Source organism: Heptranchias perlo, chromosome 30 (assembly GCF_035084215.1).
Source record: "Heptranchias perlo isolate sHepPer1 chromosome 30, sHepPer1.hap1, whole genome shotgun sequence".
Classification (NCBI taxonomy): domain Eukaryota; kingdom Metazoa; phylum Chordata; class Chondrichthyes; order Hexanchiformes; family Hexanchidae; genus Heptranchias; species Heptranchias perlo.
In genome coordinates, this window is record NC_090354.1 from 30,361,439 (window position 1) to 30,383,489 (window position 22,051).

Below are 22,051 nucleotides of genomic sequence, written 5' to 3' on the forward strand. Positions count from 1 at the left end.
AAAGTGTGGTGCCCAGAATTGGACACAATACTCCAGCGAAGGCCTAACCAGCGATTTATAATGGTTTAGCATAAGTTCCTTGTTTATGTACTCTATAAAGAAAGAACTTGCATATATATAGCGCCTTTCATGACTTCAGGGCATCCCAAAGCTCTTTACAGCCAATGAAGTACTTTTGAAGTGTAGTCAATGTTATAATGTAGGAACCCTCGTTGTTCTGTATTTCTACATTTACTTGACTGCACCTGATTGAGTAGATCCCTCCCCCAAAAATCCCAGGTCTTTCCAACTGTTACATTCCTGTCCCAGATTCCCTGTAGTTTGAAGCTGAAAGGAGCGTTGAGTTATACAGCAGGTCCCTTACCCTCTCTCCCCCCTCCCCCGAGAGAGCAATCCTAGGATTACTTTTCCAGTTCTCTCCTCTCCCGAAAAAAAATGGGAAAAGAACCATGCGTGAGTGTGCAGGATTATTTTAATGCAATAAACACAGAGCCCAAAGAAACAGAACGGCCGGGAATTTCCTGGGAGCTGCTCGTGCTGCTCTGCCATAACTTAGCCCGAAGCGCGAGTAGCTCCCAGGAAATTCCCATTCAATAAATACACAGGTTACAGTGCCCACCCCACCCCTCCCCCACAAAGCCATTAAACCACAGGCAAACTCTTCAAATAAAACAGAAAACACACAGCAGGTCAGTGAGCATCTGTCTACGCTTGAACTGTGGCCCCCTTGTTCAGGCATGGTAAGTCATCAGTTCCCCTCAGACCCTGGCTGACCTGCTAAGTGTTTCCAGCATTTTCTGTTTTCGGTTCAGATTTCCAGCATCTACATTTGTTTTTTTTTGCTTTTCACTTCGAACATTCTTCAACTTCAATTAACTGAAAATCTGGTAAAGATGTGAAGGGGTTCGAGTGACATAGAATTACATAGAATTTTACAGCACAGAAACAGGCCATTCAGCTCAACAAGTCTATACCAGTGTTTATGCTCCACACAAGCCTCCTTCCTCCCTACTTCATCTAACCCTATCAACATATCCTTCTATTCCTTTCTCCCTCATGTGCTTATCTAGTTTCTCCTTAAATGCATCTATGCTATTCATCTCAACTACTCCATATGGTAGCAAGTTCCACATTCTCATCACTCTCTGGGTAAAGAAGTTTCTTCTGAATTCCTTATTGGATTTATTAGTGACTATCTTATATTTATGACCTCTAGATTTGGAAACATTTTCTCTACATCTACCCTATCAAACCCCTGCTTAATTTTAAAGACCTCTATTAGCCTTCTCTTTTCTAAAGAAACGAGTCCCAGTCTGTTCAATCTTTCCTGATAGTTATAACCTCTCAGTTCTGGTATTATCCTTGTAAATCTTTTTTGCACCTTTCCAGTGCCTCTTGTCGCAATAGGGATCAGGGAGAGGAGCAGCAGCAGACTACAAGAGGGCAGCTCATCGCAAACCGCAAGACATATTTGTGCCACATTGCTACAAAAGACTTTTCCTTGACTATCACATCTAGTTAGTGCATTAATAGTCTTGTCTGCATCTTCCTCCTTCCCATCACTACGATACCATCATCTCAGGACCCTTCTTTATCCATATCAAATCTCTGAGTAAAGAAGTTTCTCCTGAATTAATTATTGGATTTATTAGTGACTGTCTTATATTTATGGTCCCTAGTTTTGGACTCCCCCACAAGTGGAAACATCTTCTCTAAATCTACCCTATCAAACCCCTTCATAATTTTAAAGACCTCTATTAGGTCACCTCTCAACCTTCTCTTTTCTAGAAAAAAGACCCCCAACCTGTTCAGTCTTGACCGGGCCAACTCTCTCGTGTAAGTTATATAAAGCAAACCAGCTTGGTATCTGAGTGAAAGAAATGCACCCACTTTGAAAATGATTCCCTTTGATCCATGTCGCCCTCCCTTTTCCCTCCACCCATAAAATAATCGGCATTAGTATCAAGAAGTAATTCAAGGATAGTCGGAAGCTGAGGCATTTTTGCGTTGGAATGCTTTTCACCTGAAGTGCTTGGTTAAAGTTCCCTGGAATAGACTTCAGCTGAGATCAGTTTACCATCCCCTGGTATCTACAGAGAGGCAAACAACTGGGTCTGAGGTTATTAATCTCCTGAGAATAACCAGATCAGTGCTGACATATCAACCACATACCACTTGGCTTTATCTCTATTATTGCACATTGTTCTTTTTGGTCACTTTATTATTCGAGTGTTAGTCCAAATCAAACACTGAGAGCGATGGACTGGTCAGTGACAGCAAAATTCACACATTATTCATTCAGAGGATCAGTGTCAAACCATCAGGAACAAACAGTAACAGAGGGCATCACTGCTATACTCACACAACACACAGACACAAGCACACACACAGACACATACACAAACACAAGCACACACACAAACAAACACAGGCACACACACACACACACACAAACAAACACAGGCACACACACACACAGAAACACAGGCACACACACAAACACAGGCACACACACAAACAAAAACACGGGCACACACACAAACACAGGTGCACACAGGCACACACAGACACACATAGGCACACACAAACAAACACAGGCACACACACAATACACAGGCGCATGCACAGACACACACAGACACACACAGGCACACACACAACACATACACACAGGCACAAACAGGCACACACACAAACACACACAGGCACACACACAACACACAGACACATGCACACACACACATATAAGCACATGCACACAGACATACCCACATACACAGATCCATACACACATAATGCACACACACAAACACATACACGCACATGCACACAGACATACTCACAGACACACATGCACATATACACACAAAAATGCATACACACAGACATACACACACACAAATACATACTCACATACACCCACACTGATACACACTCACACATACACACTCACACACATACATTCTCACACACACACACATACATTCTCACACACACACATAAACTCACACACACACACACACACTCACACCAGTGCTATTCACACACCCCTCTCGCACACAGATGCAAACAGTTGTATGTACGGTCAGTCTTCAGATACCCCTGCACCCTGAATATCTCCTGGACCAGCTCAGTGTGGCTCTTCCTGTTGTGCAGGTGGAAGATGGCCAAGGGCACGTGCTGCCGTATTACCCAACCAAACGTTGAGTCAATGGCGTCATGACATGGTTCAGCGACCAGTGACCGCATCTTGACTGAGGGGCTAGGAATGGGTTCCAGTTGGTTTGCCCACATATCAGACACTGTCATATTGCCTAACCAGAGAGGTGTTGTCCTGCCCGCACCAGAGCTTGGACATGCCCCTGGCCTATCGGAGCCACCCGGCACTTGCTATGCCAACTAGATTCCACTTTCCTTGGGGCCCATGCACCCTGAAGATGATCCCTCATGGCCTCATGAAAAGATGTGTATTGGGGATAATGAGAATGGTTGTTGCCATCAGACTGGTGAGCCATAGGTGATACTTTGCTGAAACACATGACCTCTCTAGTGAAGGAGATGGCAGTTTCCGGAGGACAGTAAATCAACCTGAGGAGCAGGAAACCTTTCCCTAGTGAAATGCAAGACAGGGTACTAAGAAGTGCCCAGTCCTGTTTTGGTCCCATAAAGTAGTGGGCACCTGTAGGACAGCTGGCCAAGCGGGGGATCTGATGAACCAGTCATCCAAACATAGGTAGACATGAAAGTCCTTGCATCCTGAGATGGACAACTGCAACAGACAGGCACTTGGTAACCATCATTGGATGAGACGCTGAAGGGAGCACTGTACTGAAGCTGAGATACACAGGAATTGCTGGACGTAAGAAGACCAAGGACCATCTAGTTCGCCTTCCACCATCCCAGTAATCGCTTGATCGTAGAATCATAGAAAGGTTACGGAAGGAGGGCATTCAGCCCATCGAGTCCACGCCGGCTCTATCGCACGAGCAATCCAGCTAGTCCCACTCTCCACCCTTTCCCCGTAGCCCTGCAATTCTTTTCCTTTCAAGTACTTATCCAGTTCCCTTTTGAAGATCATCATTGAATCTGCCTCCACCATCCCCTCGGGCAGTGCATTCCAGATCCTAACCACTCGCTGTGTAAAAATGTTTTTCCTCATGTCACCTTTCGTTCTTTTACCATTCACCTTAAATCTATGTCCTCTGGTCCTTGACCCTTCCGCCAATGGGAACAGTTTCTCTCTATGATACAATGATAATGAAGTTGCTGACTAATCATAGCAATCAATCTCTATCAATGAGTCTACAACAGGCCCAGACATGAGGTGAGGAAAAACTCCAGTGATGGAGAACTTTGGGAACCATAGGTCCAAAGCCACCTGGGCAGACATACCCAAATGGCAATATAGAAACAGGCACCTTTGAGGTTAATGCAGCAGAAATTCAGTCGGGATTCTCCTGGGCTCCCGTGGTAATGTCGGTGGGAGACTGGCGGATCTCCCCAGGGACACGGCGTAGGCCATAAAGAGCGGCCGTGTAACACCGTTTCCCTGGGGGTCCCCATGTTGAAGTCACCCTGGGAGGCCGGGAGGAGCCCCTGCATAATTTCAGGGCCACAGCCCCAATTCTGAGGCGTTCCTCTGGTATTTATGGCCTCTTGGCGATTCTGTTGCTAAAATAAAGGTGGAGATATTCTGTGTTTGTTATTGTGGTTGGCAGTGCCCACTTACGCAGGCTCTGAAACAAGGCAGTGGGATACCAGTGAGAGCTTAGACCATCTGTCAGAAATTCCTCTCTTCCCCTACTTCATTTCACTTTGCACGGGTTAATGCCTCGGCCTAACGTCAAGGCCGCATTAATTGGGCTGCTGGAAAAGGGGCTTGGTCGCGGCCGATGCTTTTGATCGCCAAAGATTTCGCTCTGGTAGGACGCCATTTGATTAGTTTTGCACTGAGCGTGGAGACGTTGGTTTTTTACTGTCCAGGAGAAGGTTTGATCTTCAGTAAAGTTTAATCTCAGAGCTGATCTTAAATGGATTCCATCGTATTGTAGAAACATCGTATGCGTAGCAAACAGCAAAACTGCTTGTCTTCGACCCCGAGGCAAGTGCTGAGATGTAGGAACAATTTATATCCATTTCTTTTTCTGCTTTTTAAATATTTTCGACTGGGCCAAATAGGGGAAATAGGACAGACTGGAGCCGGCTTGGCTGGGTTTGACGATTGAGTCTGAAATGTGCAGCCTCCCTTCGAGAAACTTGGGATGTGTTCACCCTGCAGCTGTGGAGTCATTATGCAATGGTTTGGCTTCGCTCTGATGCTGCAGTGATTGTAACACTGCGGCCTGAACCCAGAGCCGGGGCCTGATGCTGACATCCGAGTGCGACAAGCTGGAGGAGTAGGGGTCGCCAACTCTCCATGATTGGCCTGGAGTCTCCGGAAATGGAAGATTAATCTCCAGGACACTGCTGCAAGCAACTCAGGGAGAAAAATCACAGGGATATTAAAATTGTCTGACGAAACGTCTTCGACCTGAAACGTTAACTCTGTTTCTTTCTCCACAGATGCTGCCTGACTTGCTGAGCTTCTCCAGAATTTTCTGTTTTTATTTCAGATTTCCAGCATCCGCAGTATTTTGCTTTTGAAAAAAATTGTGTGTATTTTTTCATTTTCTTTCAACACTTTCATTTATTAATTATATAAATACTGGAGATGGGAGAAAAAGACTGTTTGAAGAATCGTCCAATCAGGTAACAAAGAATCCGCTCGCTTTCCATTTGGGATGGGAAGGCAGTCCACGGGCGACCAATGGTGGGAGCGGGGTAATTGGAAGTGGGGGGTCATGTGATAAAACCTCCTGGAATACGTCCAACCAGAGTTGGCAACACCCTGTAGGAGGGAATCTCATTCCACTACACTTTGGAGTCACTTTCAGGCCATGACGTCCAATTTAGAATATGTAAGTTTAGCATTGGTTTGAAACCAGAACTGCTGGGCACTGGCGCTAAATGTCCACTGAGAGTCCACCTGCAGGGACTGGTTCAGTAAATGAGGCATCTTTTTCCAAAACTGCACTGCACAGGTCTTCTTGTCCTGAACCAATTCTCGGCCCTTCGAAGGCTGGTGTCTCACCTTTACTATGGGGTCGTGCATCACAGCAGAAGTCCGTCTTCATGCACTCGTCCTGATGGTGGTGGCCACCTTCGTCGTCCCAAGTGCCTGACTGCTCATGAGAACCCTACAGCTGAACCTACTCCACCAGTGGTCTTCCCCGCAGGTCTTCATTGTTCCAGCCGGTGGAGGTAGAACAGGCCTCTCCACCGAGGGGGTGAAGCCACGATCGGAATGTCCCAGGCGGCCTTGTTACAGACATCACCTCTTCAATAGATGTTTGCCTGTACAGATGAGGGTGGGGGTGTACATGCAGCATGAATGGGCTCAGGGCTAGGGCACTGAGTTGAAGATATAGATGTTTATGAGATCAGCGAGTGGCTTGTAGTGGGAGAGTTTTTTTTTCCCTTTTCCAGGAATTCAGTGCCATCAAAAGGAATTGAGGTAATTTTGGAAATCTCGATAGCAACTTCTCTCTTATTGCACATGTTGCGTTTACCGTTCATCTCAAACTAAGGCCAATATGGTCAAAATGTGATGGTCACTATTGGGACCAAGAAGTCCCCAACCTCTGCTGCAGCTCACACTTGCATTTGGGGCCTCATCTGGATCTGCTCCAGCTGTGTTCAGATCCAGTTAGCTCCTGCTTATTTTCCACTTCACCATAAATCAACATTCCCACAAACATTGAATATGGGAGCAGGACGAGGCCAATAAATTGTTTAAAATAAGTGCTTAAGATTAATTAACTTAATGGGAGTAGGAAACAAGATCTGTACACACACACACACACACACACACACACACAATTTAAACACACACTTACACATACATATTGCTGATTTCCACTTAGTGTCCTTGTGATTAGCAAAGTTCTGGATGAACGGTCCATTTGCTTTCTGAGGATCTAGCTGTTGGGTTGAGTTTTATGTTCTTCACTCATGTATGGCGGAGGTGCCTTTAACTCTGAGTTCAGTCCATCAGATTCATTCCCTTTGCTGGACTCAGTGAGGGCAGTGTCTCCAGTATCGATCGGGTGATATTTATACAATCTTGCTGTGGCGATGAAGATCAGTGAAACCAGCCCCATGAGCGCAGCAAACAGGAAGAACTCCACCGCCTGGTACCAGGAGAGAAAGAGAGTAACACGCATTAGTGAAGCCTAAAAACCAAGGGTCCATTGTGCCTTGAACAGGGCACTGGGCAACTAGCCTCCTTCCTGTTCTCTGACTCTATGACCGGGCACTAAACAAATTCTTGATCAATGCTAAAGGGAACTAAGAATAGCAAAAGTATTCTCCTTTTACCTGGATCCTCTTGAGGGCCAAGAGAAATCTGCAGGGTTTTTCTTTCTTTTTTTAAATTCGTTCATGGGATATGGGCGTCACTGGCGAGGCCGGCATTTATTGCCAATCCCTAATTGCCCTTGAGAAGGTGGTGGTGAGCCGCCTTCTTGAACCACTGCAGTCTGTGTGGTGAAGGTTCTCCCACAGTGCTGTTAAGTAGGGAGTTCCAGGATTTTGACCCAGCGACGATGAAGGAACGGCGATATATTTCCAAGTCGGGATGGTGTGTGACTTGGAGGGAAACGTACAAGTGGTGGTGTTCCCATGTGCCTGCTGAAGATGGTAGTGGTTGTTGGAGGCCAATCATCTCAGCCCCAGGGCATTGCTGCAGGAGTTCCTCAGGGCAGTGTCCGAGGCCCAACCATCTTCAGCTGCTTCATCAATGACCTTCCCTCCATCATAAGGTCAGAAATGGGGATGTTTGCTGACGATTGATTGCACAGTGTTCAGCTCCATTTGCAACCCCTCAGATAATGAAGCAGTCCGTGCCCGCATGCAGCAAGACTGGACAAAATCCAGGCTTGGGCTGATAAGTGGCAAGTAACATTTGCGCCAGACAAGTGCCAGGCAATGACCATCTCCAACAAGAGAGAGTCTAACCACCTCTCCTTGACATTCAACGGCATTACCATCGCCGAATCCCCCACCATCAACATCCTGGGGGTCACCATTGACCAGAAACTTAACTGGACCAGTCACATAAGTACTGTGTCCTTCTAGGTGGTAGAGGTCGTGGGTTTTGGAGGTGCTGTCGAAGAAGCCTTGGCGAGTTGCTGCAGTGCATCCTGTGGATGGTACACACTGCAGCTACGTTACACCGGTGGTGAAGGGAGTGAATGTTTAGGGTAGTGAATGTGGTGCCAATCAAGCGGGCTGCTTTTTCCTGGATGGTGTCAAGCTTCTTGAGTGTTGTTGGAGCTGCACTCATCCAGGCAAGTGGAGAGTATTCCATCACACTCCTGACTTGTGCCTTGTAGATGGTGGAAAGATTTTGGGGAGTCAGGAGGTAAGCCACCCGCCGCAGAATACCCAGCCTCTGACCTGCTCTTACAGCCACAGTACTTATGTGACTGGTCCAGTTAAGTTTCTGGTCAAAGGTGGCCCCCAGGATGTTGATGGTGGGGGATTCGGCGATGGTAATGCCGTTGAATGTCAAGGAGAGGTGGTTAGACTCTCTCTTGTTGGAGATGGTCATTGCCTGGCACTTGTCTGGCGCGAATGTTACTTGCCACTTATCAGCCCAATTCTGGATGTTGTCCAGTCTTGCTGCATGCAGGCACGGACTGCTTCATTATCTGAGGGGTTGCAAATGGAACTGAACACTGTGCAATCAATCGTCAGCAAACATCCCCATTTCTGACCTTATGATGGAGAGAAGGTCATTGATGAAGCAGCTGAAGATGGTTGGGCCTCGGACACTGCCCTGAGGAACTCCTGCAGCAATGCCCTGGGGCTGAGATCCAACAATCACTACCATCTTCCTTTATGCTAGGTATGACTCCAGCCACTGGAGAGTTTTCCCCCCAATTCCAATTGACTTCAATTTTACTAGGGCTCCTTGGTGCCACACTCGGTCAAATGCTGCCATGATGTCAAGGGCGGTCACTCTCACCTCACCTCTGGAATTCAGCTCTTTTGTCCATGTTTGGACCAAGGCTGTAATGAGGTCTGGAGCCGAGTGGTCCTGGCGGAACCCAAACTGAGCATCGATGACCAGGTGAGTAAGTGCCCCTTGATAGCAATGTCGACGATACCTTCCATTACTTTGCTGATGATTGAGAGTAGACTGATGGGGCGGTAATTGGCTGGATTGGATTTGTCCTGCTTTTTGTGGACAGGACATACCTGGGCAATTTTCCACATTGTCGGGTGGATGCCAGTGTTGTAGCTGTACTGGAACAGCTTGGCTAGAGGCGTGGCTAGTTCTGGAGCACAAGTCTTCAGCACTACAGCCGGGATGTTGTTGGAGCCCATAGCCTTTACTGTATCCAGTGCACTCAGCCGTTTCTTGATACCACGTGGAGTGAATTGAATTGGCTGAAGACTGGCTTCTGTGATGGTGGGGATATCGGGAGGAGGCCGAGATGGATCATCCACTCGGCACTTCTGGCTGAAGATGGTTGCAAACGCTTCAGCCTTGTCTTTTGCGCTCAGGTGCTGGACTCCGCCATCATTGAGGATGGGGATGTTTACAGAGCCTCCTCCTCCCGTTAGTTGTTTAATTGTCCACCACCATTCACGACTGGATGTGGCAGGACTGCAGAGCTTTGATCTGATCCGCTGGTTGTGGAATCGCTTAGCTCTGTCTATAGCATGTTGCTTCCGCTGTTTAGCATGCATGTAGTCCTGAGTTGTAGCTGACAGGTAACCTGATAGGGGTTTTTAAAATCATGAAGGGGTTTGATAGGGTAGACAAAGACCTGGAAAATATGTTTCCACTTATGGTGGAGTCCAAAACTAGGGGTCATAAATATAAGATAGTCACTAATAAACCCAATAAGGAACTCAGGAGAAACTTCTTTACCCAGAGAGTAGTGAGAATGTGGAACTCGCTAACACAAGGAATAGTTGAAGCGAATAACCGAGATGCATTTATGGGGAAGCTAGATAAGCACATGATGGAGAAAGGAATAGAGAGATAGGGTTAGATGAAGTAAGGTGGGAGGAGGCTCACGTGGAGCTCGAACACCAGCATAGACCAGAATGGTCTGTTTCTGAGCTGTAAATTATATGTAATAATATGTAATTCCCCCATTTGCTGAAACAGCAGAGTTTTGTTCCTTGGGAAGGTAAGTGCCCTGGAGTAGCAGTGACAGTATTGGGGTTCCCCAGGCCTTCCTGCATTATAAGGCCTCCTTTTAGTGTCTCTCGTTGGCTTTGTGGAGGGAGTGGAAGAATAAATCAGGCAGAAAGTGCACACTAAATGACAGTAACTATGAGAGAGAATTTATCCATTTCAGTTGAACACTGTCTGCTGATGAGATTCTAGTATCAGCGATCCCTGACGCTGACTGATGGGGAGCTGAGTGAATCCCCATTACCAGAGCCAGAAATGCAGGGGCAATTCAGAACCAACAGGCCAATGTGCCAATGCAACCCAACACCCAGTTTGCGATCAATAACCTCCTTCCTTAAACCCAAACGATCTCAACTGTCGTCGCTAACTGCGTTCAATCGAACATGTTTCCAGAAAATGAATAGAACAAAAAAAAAGAAAAGGAGAATTAATACCAGCCAGAATTCAGGGTCATAAGAACATAAGAACATAAGAAATTGGAGCAGGAGTAGGCCAATCGGCCCCTCGAGCCTGCTCCGCCATTCAATAAGATCATGGCTGATCTGATCCCAACCACAAATCTAAAGAACACAAGAAGTCGGAGCAGGACCCGGCCACATAGCCCCTGGGCCCTCTCCGCCACCCACAGGGCATTGACCGATCCGAACTCAGCTTCATGTCCAATTTCCTGCCCGCTCCCCATAACCCCTAATTCCCTTTACTTCTAGGAAACTGTCTATTTCTGTTTTAAATTTATCTAATGATGTAGCTTCCACAGCTTCCTGGGGCAGCAAATTCCACAGACCTACCACCCTCTGAGTGAAGAAGTTTCTCCTCATCTCAGTTTTGAAAGAGCAGCCCCTTATTCTAAGATTATGCCCCCTAGTTCTAGTTTCACCCATCTTTGGGAACATCCTTACTGCATCCACCCGATCAAGACCCTTCACAATCTTATATGTTTCAATAAGATCGCCTCTCATTCTTCTGAACTCCAATGAGTAGAGTCCCAATCTACTCAACCTCTCCTCATATGTCCGCCCCCTCATCCCCGGGATTAACCGAGTGAACCTTCTTTGTACTGCCTCGAGAGCAAGTATGTCTTTTCTTAAGTATGGAGACCAAAACTGCATGCAGTATTCCAGGTGCGGTCTCACCAATACCTTATATAACTGCAGCAATACCTCCTTGTTTTTATATTCTATCCCCCTAGCAATAAAAGCCAACATTCCGTTGGCTTTCTTGATCACCTGCTGCACCTGCATACCAACTTTTTGATTTTCTTGCACTAGGACCCCCAGATCCCTTTGTACTGCAGTACTTTCCAGTCTCTCGCCATTAAGAAAATAACTTGCTCTCTGATTTTTCCTGCCAAAGTGCATAACCTCACATTTTCCAATATTATATTGCATCTGCCAAATCTCCGCCCACTCACCCAGCCTGTCTATATCCCCTTGCAGGTTTTTTATGTCCTCCTCACTCTCCACTTTCCCTCCCATCTTTGTATCATCTGCAAATTTTGATATGTTGCACTCGGTCCCCTCCTCCAAATCGTTAATATAGATTGTAAAGAGTTGGGGACCCAGCACCGACCCCTGTGGAACACCACTGGTTACTGGTTGCCAGTCCGAAAATGAACCATTTATCCCAACTCTCTGCTTCCTGTTCGATAACCAATCCTCCACCCATGCCAGAATATTACCCCCAATCCCGTGATTTTTTATCTTAAGTAATAATCTTTTATGTGGCACCTTGTCGAATGCCTTCTGGAAGTCTAAATACACTACGTCCACTGGTTCCCCTTTATCCACCCTATACGTTATATCCTCGAAGAACTCAAGCAAATTTGTCAGACATGACTTCCCCTTCATAAAGCCATGCTGACTTTGTCCTATTAAATTATGCTTATCTAAATGTTCCGTTACTGTCTCCTTAATAATAGACTCCAAAATTTTACCCACCACAGATGTTAAGCTAACTGGCCTATAATTTCCAGCCTTCTGCCTACTACCCTTTTTAAATAACGGTGTTACATTAGCAGTTTTCCAATCTGCCGGGACCTCTCCTGAGTCCAGGGAATTTTGGAAAACTATCACCAAAGCATCCACAATCCCTACTGCCACTTCCCTCAAGACCCTAGGATGGAAGCCATCAGGTCCAGGGGATTTATCCGCCTTGAGTCCCATTATTTTACTGAGTACCATCTCTTGAGTGATTTTAATCGTATTTAGCTCCTCCCCCCCGAGAGTCCCCTGTTTGTCCAGTGTTGGGATATTCTTAGTGTCCTCTACTGTAAAGACTGAAACAAAATATTTGTTCAGCATTTTTGCCATCTCCATGTTTCCCACCATTAATTTCCCGGTCTCATCCTCTAAGGGACCTATGTTTGCCTTAGCCACCCTTTTTCTTTTTATATAACTATAGAAACTCTTGCTATCTGTTTTTATATTTTTTGCTAATTTCTTTTCATAATCTAACTTCCCTTTCTTAATCAATCCTTTAGTTACTTTTTGCTGTCTTTTGAAGAATTCCCAATCTTCTATCCTCCCACTAAGTTTGGCTACCTTATATGTCCTTGTTTTTAGTCGGATACTATCCTTGATTTCTTTACTTAGCCACGGGTGGCTGTCATTTCTTTTACACCCTTTTTTCCTCAGTGGAATATATTTATTTTGAAAGTTGTAAAATAACTCCCTAAATGAACACCACTGCTCATGTACCGTCTTACCCTTTAATCTATTTTCCCAGTCCACTTTAATCAATTCCGCTCTCATACCATCATAGTCTCCTTTATTCAAGCTCAGTACGCTTGTTTGAGAATCAACCTTCTCACCCTCTAATTGGATATGGAATTCAACCATGTTGTGGTCGCTCGTTCCAAGGGGATCCTTAACTAGGACATTATTAATTAATCCTGACTCATTACACAGGACCAGGTCCAAGGTTGCCTGCCCCCTTGTAGGATCAGTTACATACTGCTCAAGAAATCCATCCCTGATGCACTCAATGAACTCGTCCTCAAGGCTGCTCTGCCCAATTTGATTTGTCCAGTTAATATGATAATTAAAATCCCCCATAATTATGGCTGTTCCCTTATTACATGCCCCGACTATCTCCTGATTAATACTTCTTCCAGCAGAGTTGCAACTATTAGGAGGCCTATATACTATGCCCACTAATGTTTTTTTTCCCTTATTATTCCTTATCTCCACCCAAACTGTTTCATTATCTTGATGCTTTGTCCCAATATCATTTCTCTGTATTACAGTGATTCCTTCCTTTATTAACATAGCCACCCCACCTCCCCTTCCTTCCTGCCTGTCCTTCCTGATTGTTAAATACCCTGGCATATTTAATTCCCAGTCGTTGTCACCCTGCAGCCATGTTTCTGTAATGGCCACAAGATCATACCCATACGTAGTTATTTGTGCCGTTAACTCGTCCATTTTATTACGAATGCTACGTGCATTCAGATAAAGAACTTTCAAATCTGTTTTGTGACGCTTAGTTCCTGCTTTTTCCTTTTTTAACACTTTACCTATTACTCCATACCTTCTGTCCCTTCCTGTTACGCTTTCCTCTCTCTCCCTGCTCAGATTCCCAACCCCCTGCCACTTTAGTTTAAACCCTCCCCAACAGCACTAGCAAACACTCCTCCTAGGACAGCGGTCCCGGCCCTGCCCAGGTGCAGACCGTCCGGTTTGTACTGGTCCCACCTCCCCCAGAACCAAAGTAGTCCCGATGGTGAAGCCAAGGATGAATGTTTAGAGGCTCTGCTCCCAGCGTAGAGCCGTGCTGGCTGGGAGTGCTGATCAGAGATTCACAAGCAGAGTTCCGCAGAGGGCTTCAGAAGCAGCTCCCCTTCACTTTGCGCGGCCTGTCTCTGATTGGTTTGGGATTCACTCCCCACTACATCAACCCCCCACCCCCCGACACACACACATCGTTGCATAACAGGCGAGCCTGGGTCACGTACCTGATTACTTATTAGGGTACACTCCGCGATCACCACGACGATGAGGTTTCCCATGGCGATGGTGAGGAACCAAGCAGCCATCACCACCGATCTCATGGAGGAGGGGGCCTGCAACATAAATCAACAAATAAGCAGCTGACCAGCAAGAATCATCCCATTCAACAAAACAGTAAGTTCATCAGCAGAGAACATGGGAACAAGAGGAGGCCATTCAGCCCCTCGCGCCTGTTCCGATAATCAGATCTCGGCTGATCTGCACCTCAACTCCAATTTCCCACCTGATCTCTGTATCCCTTGATACCCTTACCTAACAAAAATCAATGGATCTCAGTTTTGAAACCTCCCCCCACCAGCATCCACATCCCTTTGGGGGAGAGAGTTCCATATTTCTATTACCCTTTGTGTGAAAAAAATGCTTCCTGATTTCCCTCCTAACTGGCCTAGCTCTAATGTTAAAATTATGCCCAGATTATGACTTGTTCTTGATCCCCCCCACCAGAGGAAATCGTTTCTCTGTATCTACTCTATCAAATCCTTTTACCATTTTAAACACGAGGCGCAAAACGTCATTAGATCAAAAGCACCTAATCCCCTTTCTCCCCAATCCCTTCCTCCCAGAAACACATCTAGCTGTCCCTTGAACCCCTGTAAGCTGCCCACTGCAATGCCATTTGGTAGATCAGTATGAGATAGTCAATATTCGGCCAATTAAGTCCTACAGCACAAGAACTTTACATGAAAAATACTGAGGGTGTAACAATACTGGGACAAAGGCAGTGGGGACAAAAGAGGGTCACAGACCCAAGCAACAAAGCAAATTCTATCCTCCAGCTAGTATCCTGCCATTGGCTGCACTGAATTCCCACCTCCTCCAAATTAGAACATTAAATCCACATTCCCAATTTCCCCAGGTCCCAGCGACAGGGCAGTAGGTTGGTTACATCCTCCGACAATGTGGCAACATAACGCCCCCACCCCCTGATTCTATATTAGTCTAATACTCCCACCCTCTGATTCTATATTAGTCTAATACCCCCACCCCCTGATTCTTTATTAGTCTAATACTCCCACCCCCTGATTCTATATTAGTCTAATACCCCCACCCTCTGATTCTATATTAGTCTAATACCCCCACCCTCTGATTCTATATTAGTCTAATACTCCCACCCTCTGATTCTATATTAGTCTAATACCCCCACCCTCTGATTCTATATTAGTCTAATACCCCCACCCTCTGATTCTATATTAGTCTAATACCCCCACCCTCTGATTCTATATTAGTCTAATACCCCCACCCTCTGATTCTATATTAGTCTAATACCCCCACCCACTGATTCTATATTAGTCTAATACCCCCACCCACTGATTCTTTATTAGTCTAATACTCCCACCCCCTGATTCTATATTAGTCTAATACCCCCACCCTCTGATTCTATATTAGTCTAATACCCCCACCCTCTGATTCTATATTAGTCTAATACCCCCACCCTCTGATTCTATATTAGTCTAATACCCCCACCCACTGATTCTATATTAGTCTAATACCCCCACCCTCTGATTCTATATTAGTCTAATACCCCCACCCTCTGATTCTATATTAGTCTAATACCCCCACCCTCTGATTCTATATTAGTCTAATACTCCCACCCTCTGATTCTATATTAGTCTAATACCCCCACCCTCTGATTCTATATTAGTCTAATACCCCCACCCTCTGATTCTATATTAGTCTAATACCCCCACCCACTGATTCTATATTAGTCTAATACCCCCACCCACTGATTCTTTATTAGTCTAATACTCCCACCCCCTGATTCTATATTAGTCTAATACCCCCACCCTCTGATTCTATATTAGTCTAATACCCCCACCCTCTGATTCTATATAAGTCTAATACCCCCACCCTCTGATTCTATATTAGTCTAATACCCCCACCCACTGATTCTATATTAGTCTAATACCCCCACCCTCTGATTCTATATTAGTCTAATACCCCCACCCTCTGATTCTATATTAGTCTAATACCCCCACCCTCTGATTCTATATTAGTCTAATACTCCCACCCTCTGATTCTATATTAGTCTAATACCCCCACCCTCTGATTCTATATTAGTCTAATACCCCCACCCCCTGATTCTATATTAGTCTAATACTCCCACCCTCTGATTCTATATTAGTCTAATACCCCCACCCTCTGATTCTATATTAGTCTAATACCCCCACCCTCTGATTCTATATTAGTCTAATACCCCCACCCTCTGATTCTATATTAGTCTAATACTCCCACCCTCTGATTCTATATTAGTCTAATACCCCCACCCTCTGATTCTATATTAGTCGAATACCCCCACCCCCTGATTCTATATTAGTCTAATACTCCCACCCCCTGATTCTATATTAGTCTAATACCCCCACCCTCTGATTCTATATTAGTCTAATACTCCCACCCCCTGATTCTATATTAGTCTAATACCCCCACCCTCTGATTCTATATTAGTCGAATACCCCCACCCCCTGATTCTATATTAGTCTAATACTCCCACCCCCTGATTCTATATTAGTCTAATACCCCCACCCCCTGATTCTATATTAGTCTAATACTCCCACCCTCTGATTCTATATTTAGTCTAATACCCCCACCCCCTGATTCTATATTAGTCTAATACCCCCACCCCCTGATTCTATATTAGTCTAATACTCCCACCCCCTGATTCTATATTAGTCTAATACCCCCACCCCCTGATTCTATATTAGTCTAATACCCCCACCCCCTGATTCTATATTAGTCTAATACCCCCACCCTCTGGTTCTATATTGGATAATGGGTCTAACCACCTTATCGGCTGATATAAAGATGGTTACGGCCATGGAAGGAGTGTTCACAGCGCGGCCTGTCAGACTGTTAATCAGCCTGAGACTTCACACTACTTCACACTGTTCTCCAAGGGAAGAGCGTAAAGATACGACAGTGATTTCTAGCCTATGATACCCTCTTGACCCTGTGAGAAAGGATTATTTTCTTGTACTGTAATCACTGAGAAAGAAACAATGAGCATCGAAGAATGGAGCAGAGGGGAATGCTCAGATGCATTTGGAAGCTGCGTCCTGTCTGAGCTTTACAATTTTACTTACTAATGGTTAATGTCACTCCTCACATTACCCTGGGGATGTTGACTGTAGTAAGTGGACAGTAGGTCTCTCCTCAGTATAATAAGAAAGGGACTTCAATCATGAAGGTGTAAACAGACTAAAAAAAACTTTCAAAGTTACAGAACATAAGCACGTGTTGCACTCACCCACGAACAGGCGACTCTCTGCACCACACACCACACCAGTACACGGCACTAAAGCCCAAAATACAGGAACCGCTGTCATTTTTGTAACAAATTAAAATTTATCACCACTCCAAACCTACTCCCTATTTTCTCTCCAATCCCAGAAAATTCCACAAGTGCAGTGTCAGGACTGCTCAAATAAACCAGCGAACATTCTCCTTATTTCAAGAAAACAAACCTTCACATTAGACAACAGCCGAACATGCCCCAGAAAGTTCCTTTGAAAAAGACAATAAAATGTTTTTAAAAGTTTTACTTCAGCAGTTTATTTAACATATAATTTATTTGAGGCCAAACACACTTGTTAACTATGACTCTCAGAAACCATTTGCTCATTTTAAAACTTTTTTGCCCGGAGTTCATTTACAACCAACAGTGGAAGAAAGTCTGATTGATTAGGTCTGCAAAGCTCCAGTTCTGGCCTCCAACCAATCTGGTTCTGACAGCATCAGGTCCCGCCCTACAACTGATCCATTTGGTTGACACTGTCAACACTCCCATCGCAGTGAAAAACGTTGATTTTTCTGATGAAATGCCAATGAACTGACACATGGGTTGAAATACTGCTGATGCTGATGGAAGCAAAGGTATTAAGGGGTACGGAACCAAGGCAGCTAGATGGAGTTAAGATACAGATCAGCCATGGTCTAATTGAATGGTGGAACAGGTTTGAGGGGCTGAATGGCCTACACCTGTTCCTATGTCTGAGAAGAAACTCTGAGGTTCCAGATCTTTCACTGCAATGGAAGAACTTTCAACACAAAATTAAATCACGGGTTGGGATGGGGGTGTACTTTTGCACAGAGATACTAAAAAAAAGACCTCTGTTGAGCCCGGTTCTTGGTTTATTTACTTAATAATGGATGACACTAGCTGACCTATATGAGCAAAACCAGAGCTTGTAGCATTTTTGTAAATGAATCCCTTCAGTCTTGACATTACCTGAGTGTAAGCCAGGTGTAGTCCAGTCACTGAAAACAGTATCTCAGACATTGAGATTATCAGGTACTGAGGAATCTGCCATAGCACTGAGACCGTCTTTGGCCAATGATCAATGTTCAACTGCATAGTGACCTGGCAAAGAGAGAAATCGTTACTCACCAGAACACAAGAACATGCAAATTACTAGGAACAGGAAAAAGCCATTTGCACCAATCCCTATTTACTATCCACCCTCTCTCCATATCGCTCAGTCCCTTCTCCCTCCAGAAATACATCCAGTGTCTCCAGAACACTCAGTGACATCATCTGCAGGCACAGGGACAGCTTTCACACATATACTGATGACACACAGCTCTCCCTCTCCACCACTTCCCTCGACTCCTCGGCTGACTCCACGTTATCAGACTGCCTGCCTGACATCAAGCCATGGGTCAGTCACAACTTGTTCTCTAGAAAAGAGAAGGCTGAGGGGTGACTTAATAGAGGTCTTTCAAATTATGAAGGGGTTTGATAGGTAGACGTAGAGAATATGTTTCCAGTTGTGGGGGAGTCCAAAACTAGGCATCATAAATATAAGACAGTCACTAATAAATCCAATAAGGAATTTAGGTGCAACTGGACCCTGGTCTGAGCTTTAAACCCCACATGCTATCCATGAGGATCTTCAAAGTCATTTTTTTTTGCTAGTTTTAAAACCTGTTCTTTTTTGGGGGACGGTTTCAGTTTTTAGTTTTAGCATCAAAACCCTGGAGAAAATCAGGACGGAAAAACGAAGCCCCAAAAGAAAATCCAGGTAAATTTAGAAAAGGCAAGTCAACGAGCAAGAGACTAAGGGAAAGGCACAGTGAAGCTAAATGCAAAGGCAGTTCATTTCTCGACCTCTGCCAATGCCTTTCATGCATGTGATAGTAGCCCTACTGATATCCTGTCCCCCTATCCTCACCCCTGCAGTCAAACACTGCCGTCTCCAGTCACTGCCTAGCACTCGCCTGCTTGGCACAGCTTTTAACTGAGATGGCACCTTCATCCTGCCACTCAGTGACCCGTCCCCAAGCGTCATCACACCACTCAAAACGCAATTCTCTCACTTCTTGGTGACAGCCGATATTCTCGGGTTTTTACACAAATACAGGAGGAATGCACAGACATTTTGTAGGAAAATAAGTCTGATTTAAACACAACTGCGTTTGCAGATGAGCCACCCAGGTTTGGTTTTGTATATCAATATCCAAGAGCCTAAAATGCCACTCTATCCAATACAATCCTTACTCAATCTCCATATTGTTTAAGTGATAATTACAGGTCTGCACCTTGTGAAACAGCAGCAGTAGTTGTATTATTTGTCGGGCGAGGGAAGATGAGAGAGAAAACCTGCAACCATTGGTTTTAGCGGCAGATCATAAATTAATACATATTTTCCATTCTTGAATTACGGCAGATGTCAACTGGTTAACTATTACTTAAAACTGGAAATCAGGTGGGCTTCTGTCCGGGTGTGTGCTGCCCCCCCAGAAACATATGCCCAATGTCCTCATTGGGCATTTGAGACTTAAGCACATAATCCAGGCTGACACTCCAGTGCAGTACTGAGGGAGTGCTGCACTGTCGGAGGTGCCATCTTTTGGATTGGATGTTAAACCGAGGCCCCGTCTGCCCTCAGGTGGATGTAACAGATCCCATGGCACTGTTCGAAGAACAACAAGAGAGTTCTCCCCAGTGACCTGACCAATATGTATCCCTCAACCAACATCGCTAAAAAAAACAGATTATCTGATAATTATCATATTGCTGTTTATGGGATCTCGCTGTGTACAAATTGGCTGCTGCGTTTCCTACATTACAACAGCAACTATACTTCAAAAAGTACTTCATTGGCTGTAAAGTGCTTTGGGACGTCCTGAGGCCATGAAAGGCGCTATATAAATGCAAGCCTTTCTTTAAATCTTTTTCATTCTTCATTCTCTGAGCAGTCCGACACAACATAGTGTTGCACCCCAAGCTGGCACCATTTTCACTCTGCTCTGTCTGGCCGAGTCCGGAGGTCTCCCTTTGGTACGGGTACAGGTTTCAGTCCCGCTCTCATTCGCTGCTGAGTCGAGCTACCTGAGGGAGGTGCCAAACCCTGGTTGCAACATCTGCCAGAAGGGGGTTGAAAAATCAGAAGGGGAATCGGGGGGGGGGGGGGGGGGGGAGGGGAGTCACCCCTGTTTGGTCCCTGTCACTCCTCGCGACTGGCTAGCAGGGGCACTGACAGCAGCCTGGGAATAGGCCCTGGACCCAGCCTCTCAACTACAGATGCCAGTCAGGCCCTTGAGGAGTGCAAACGCAGGCTGGAGGTTAATTCTTGAAGAAAATGTCTGGAGAGCAGCAGCTTCTTGTGAATCCCAGGCTCTAGCTCTTGGTGAGAGGCCAGGTTATCAGTAAAAAAACAAAGTGAGTATTGACACCACCATGTTAGCCAATGAGTTGGAGACGGGGCAGGACTTACAGCAAATAGTCTATTTACTCAGCAAACGGAGTCTATCGAACTTTCGAGCAGTTCTTGCCGCTTCTGAGATCCACACTCACGCCATGCGCTGCCACGTTCACCCTCTCGATCTCTCTCTCCAGCAGCACCGACTCACGATCTCAGAGTTGTCCTGTTCCGCAGTTCCATTTCATCCTTCGCCTCACCCGGCGCTTTGACAAAAAACTTTTTTCTAAGCTTCAACAACTCTTAGATACCAACACCCCTCCTCATCCTTCTTCCCCTTCACTTTCCTCTGACCCCAGCCCTCCCTCCAATCTCACCATTTGTCGTGTTTTCACTATCCCCTCTGACCTGCCGCTCTCTGACTCCGAATGATCAGTCCTCAGCAAAGGCCTCAGCTTCATCTCCTTACGCCCCCACCTCAATGAATTTCGAGCTCGACACGATGCCGAGCTCTTCTTCCGTCACCTGCGCCTCCGCGCCCACTTCTTTGACCAGGAGTCTTCCCCCCGCACAGTGGATCCGTTCTCCTGACTTCAGAATTCTCGTTCCACCTGGACCCCTCCCTCTGGCCTCTTGCCCCTCTCGATCTTTTCATTGTGAACTGCAGTCGTGACATCGGCCGCCTCAATTACTCTACTCCCCTCACTCACTCTAACCTCCCTCCCTCTGAACTCGCAGCACTCCGTTCTCTCAGGTCCAACCCTCACATTGTCATTAAACCTGCTGACAAGGGCAGCGCTGTTGTTGTGTGATTACAGACCTCTACCTTGTGGAGACTGAATGCCAATTCTCCGACACCTCCTCCTACCTCTCCCTGGAACCTAACCCCACCGCCAAAAATCAAGCCATAGTTTCCCAGACCATCACTGACCTCATCTCCTCTGGAGATCTTCCTCCCACTCCCTCCAACCTCATAATCCCCCAACCCCGCACAGCCCACTCCTACCTCCTTCCCAAGATCCACAAACAGGACTGCCCCGGGATACCCATCGTTTCAGCCTGTTCTTGTCCCACGAAACTTATTTCCTCCTATCTCGACTCTATTTTTTCTCCCTTTGTCCAGTCTCTTCCGACCTACATCCGCGACTCTTCCGACA

At 45.7% G+C, this 22,051-nt stretch overlaps 1 protein-coding gene across 1 annotated transcript in view; it reads right to left on the bottom strand.

Moving 5' to 3' along the window:
- Positions 1–632: 632 nt before the first annotated feature.
- The window catches only part of LOC137300082 (solute carrier family 15 member 2-like), a 163,410-nt gene continuing 141,991 nt past the window's right edge, over positions 633–22,051 (bottom strand). The window contains exons 20-22 of the mRNA XM_067969177.1: positions 18,482–18,613; positions 14,205–14,312; positions 633–7,229 (exon numbers count right to left, since the gene is read on the bottom strand). Of these exons, the coding sequence (XP_067825278.1) occupies positions 7,017–7,229; positions 14,205–14,312; positions 18,482–18,613 (453 nt within the window). The 3' untranslated portion in view covers positions 633–7,016. The remainder of the gene's footprint in view (positions 7,230–14,204; positions 14,313–18,481; positions 18,614–22,051) is intronic.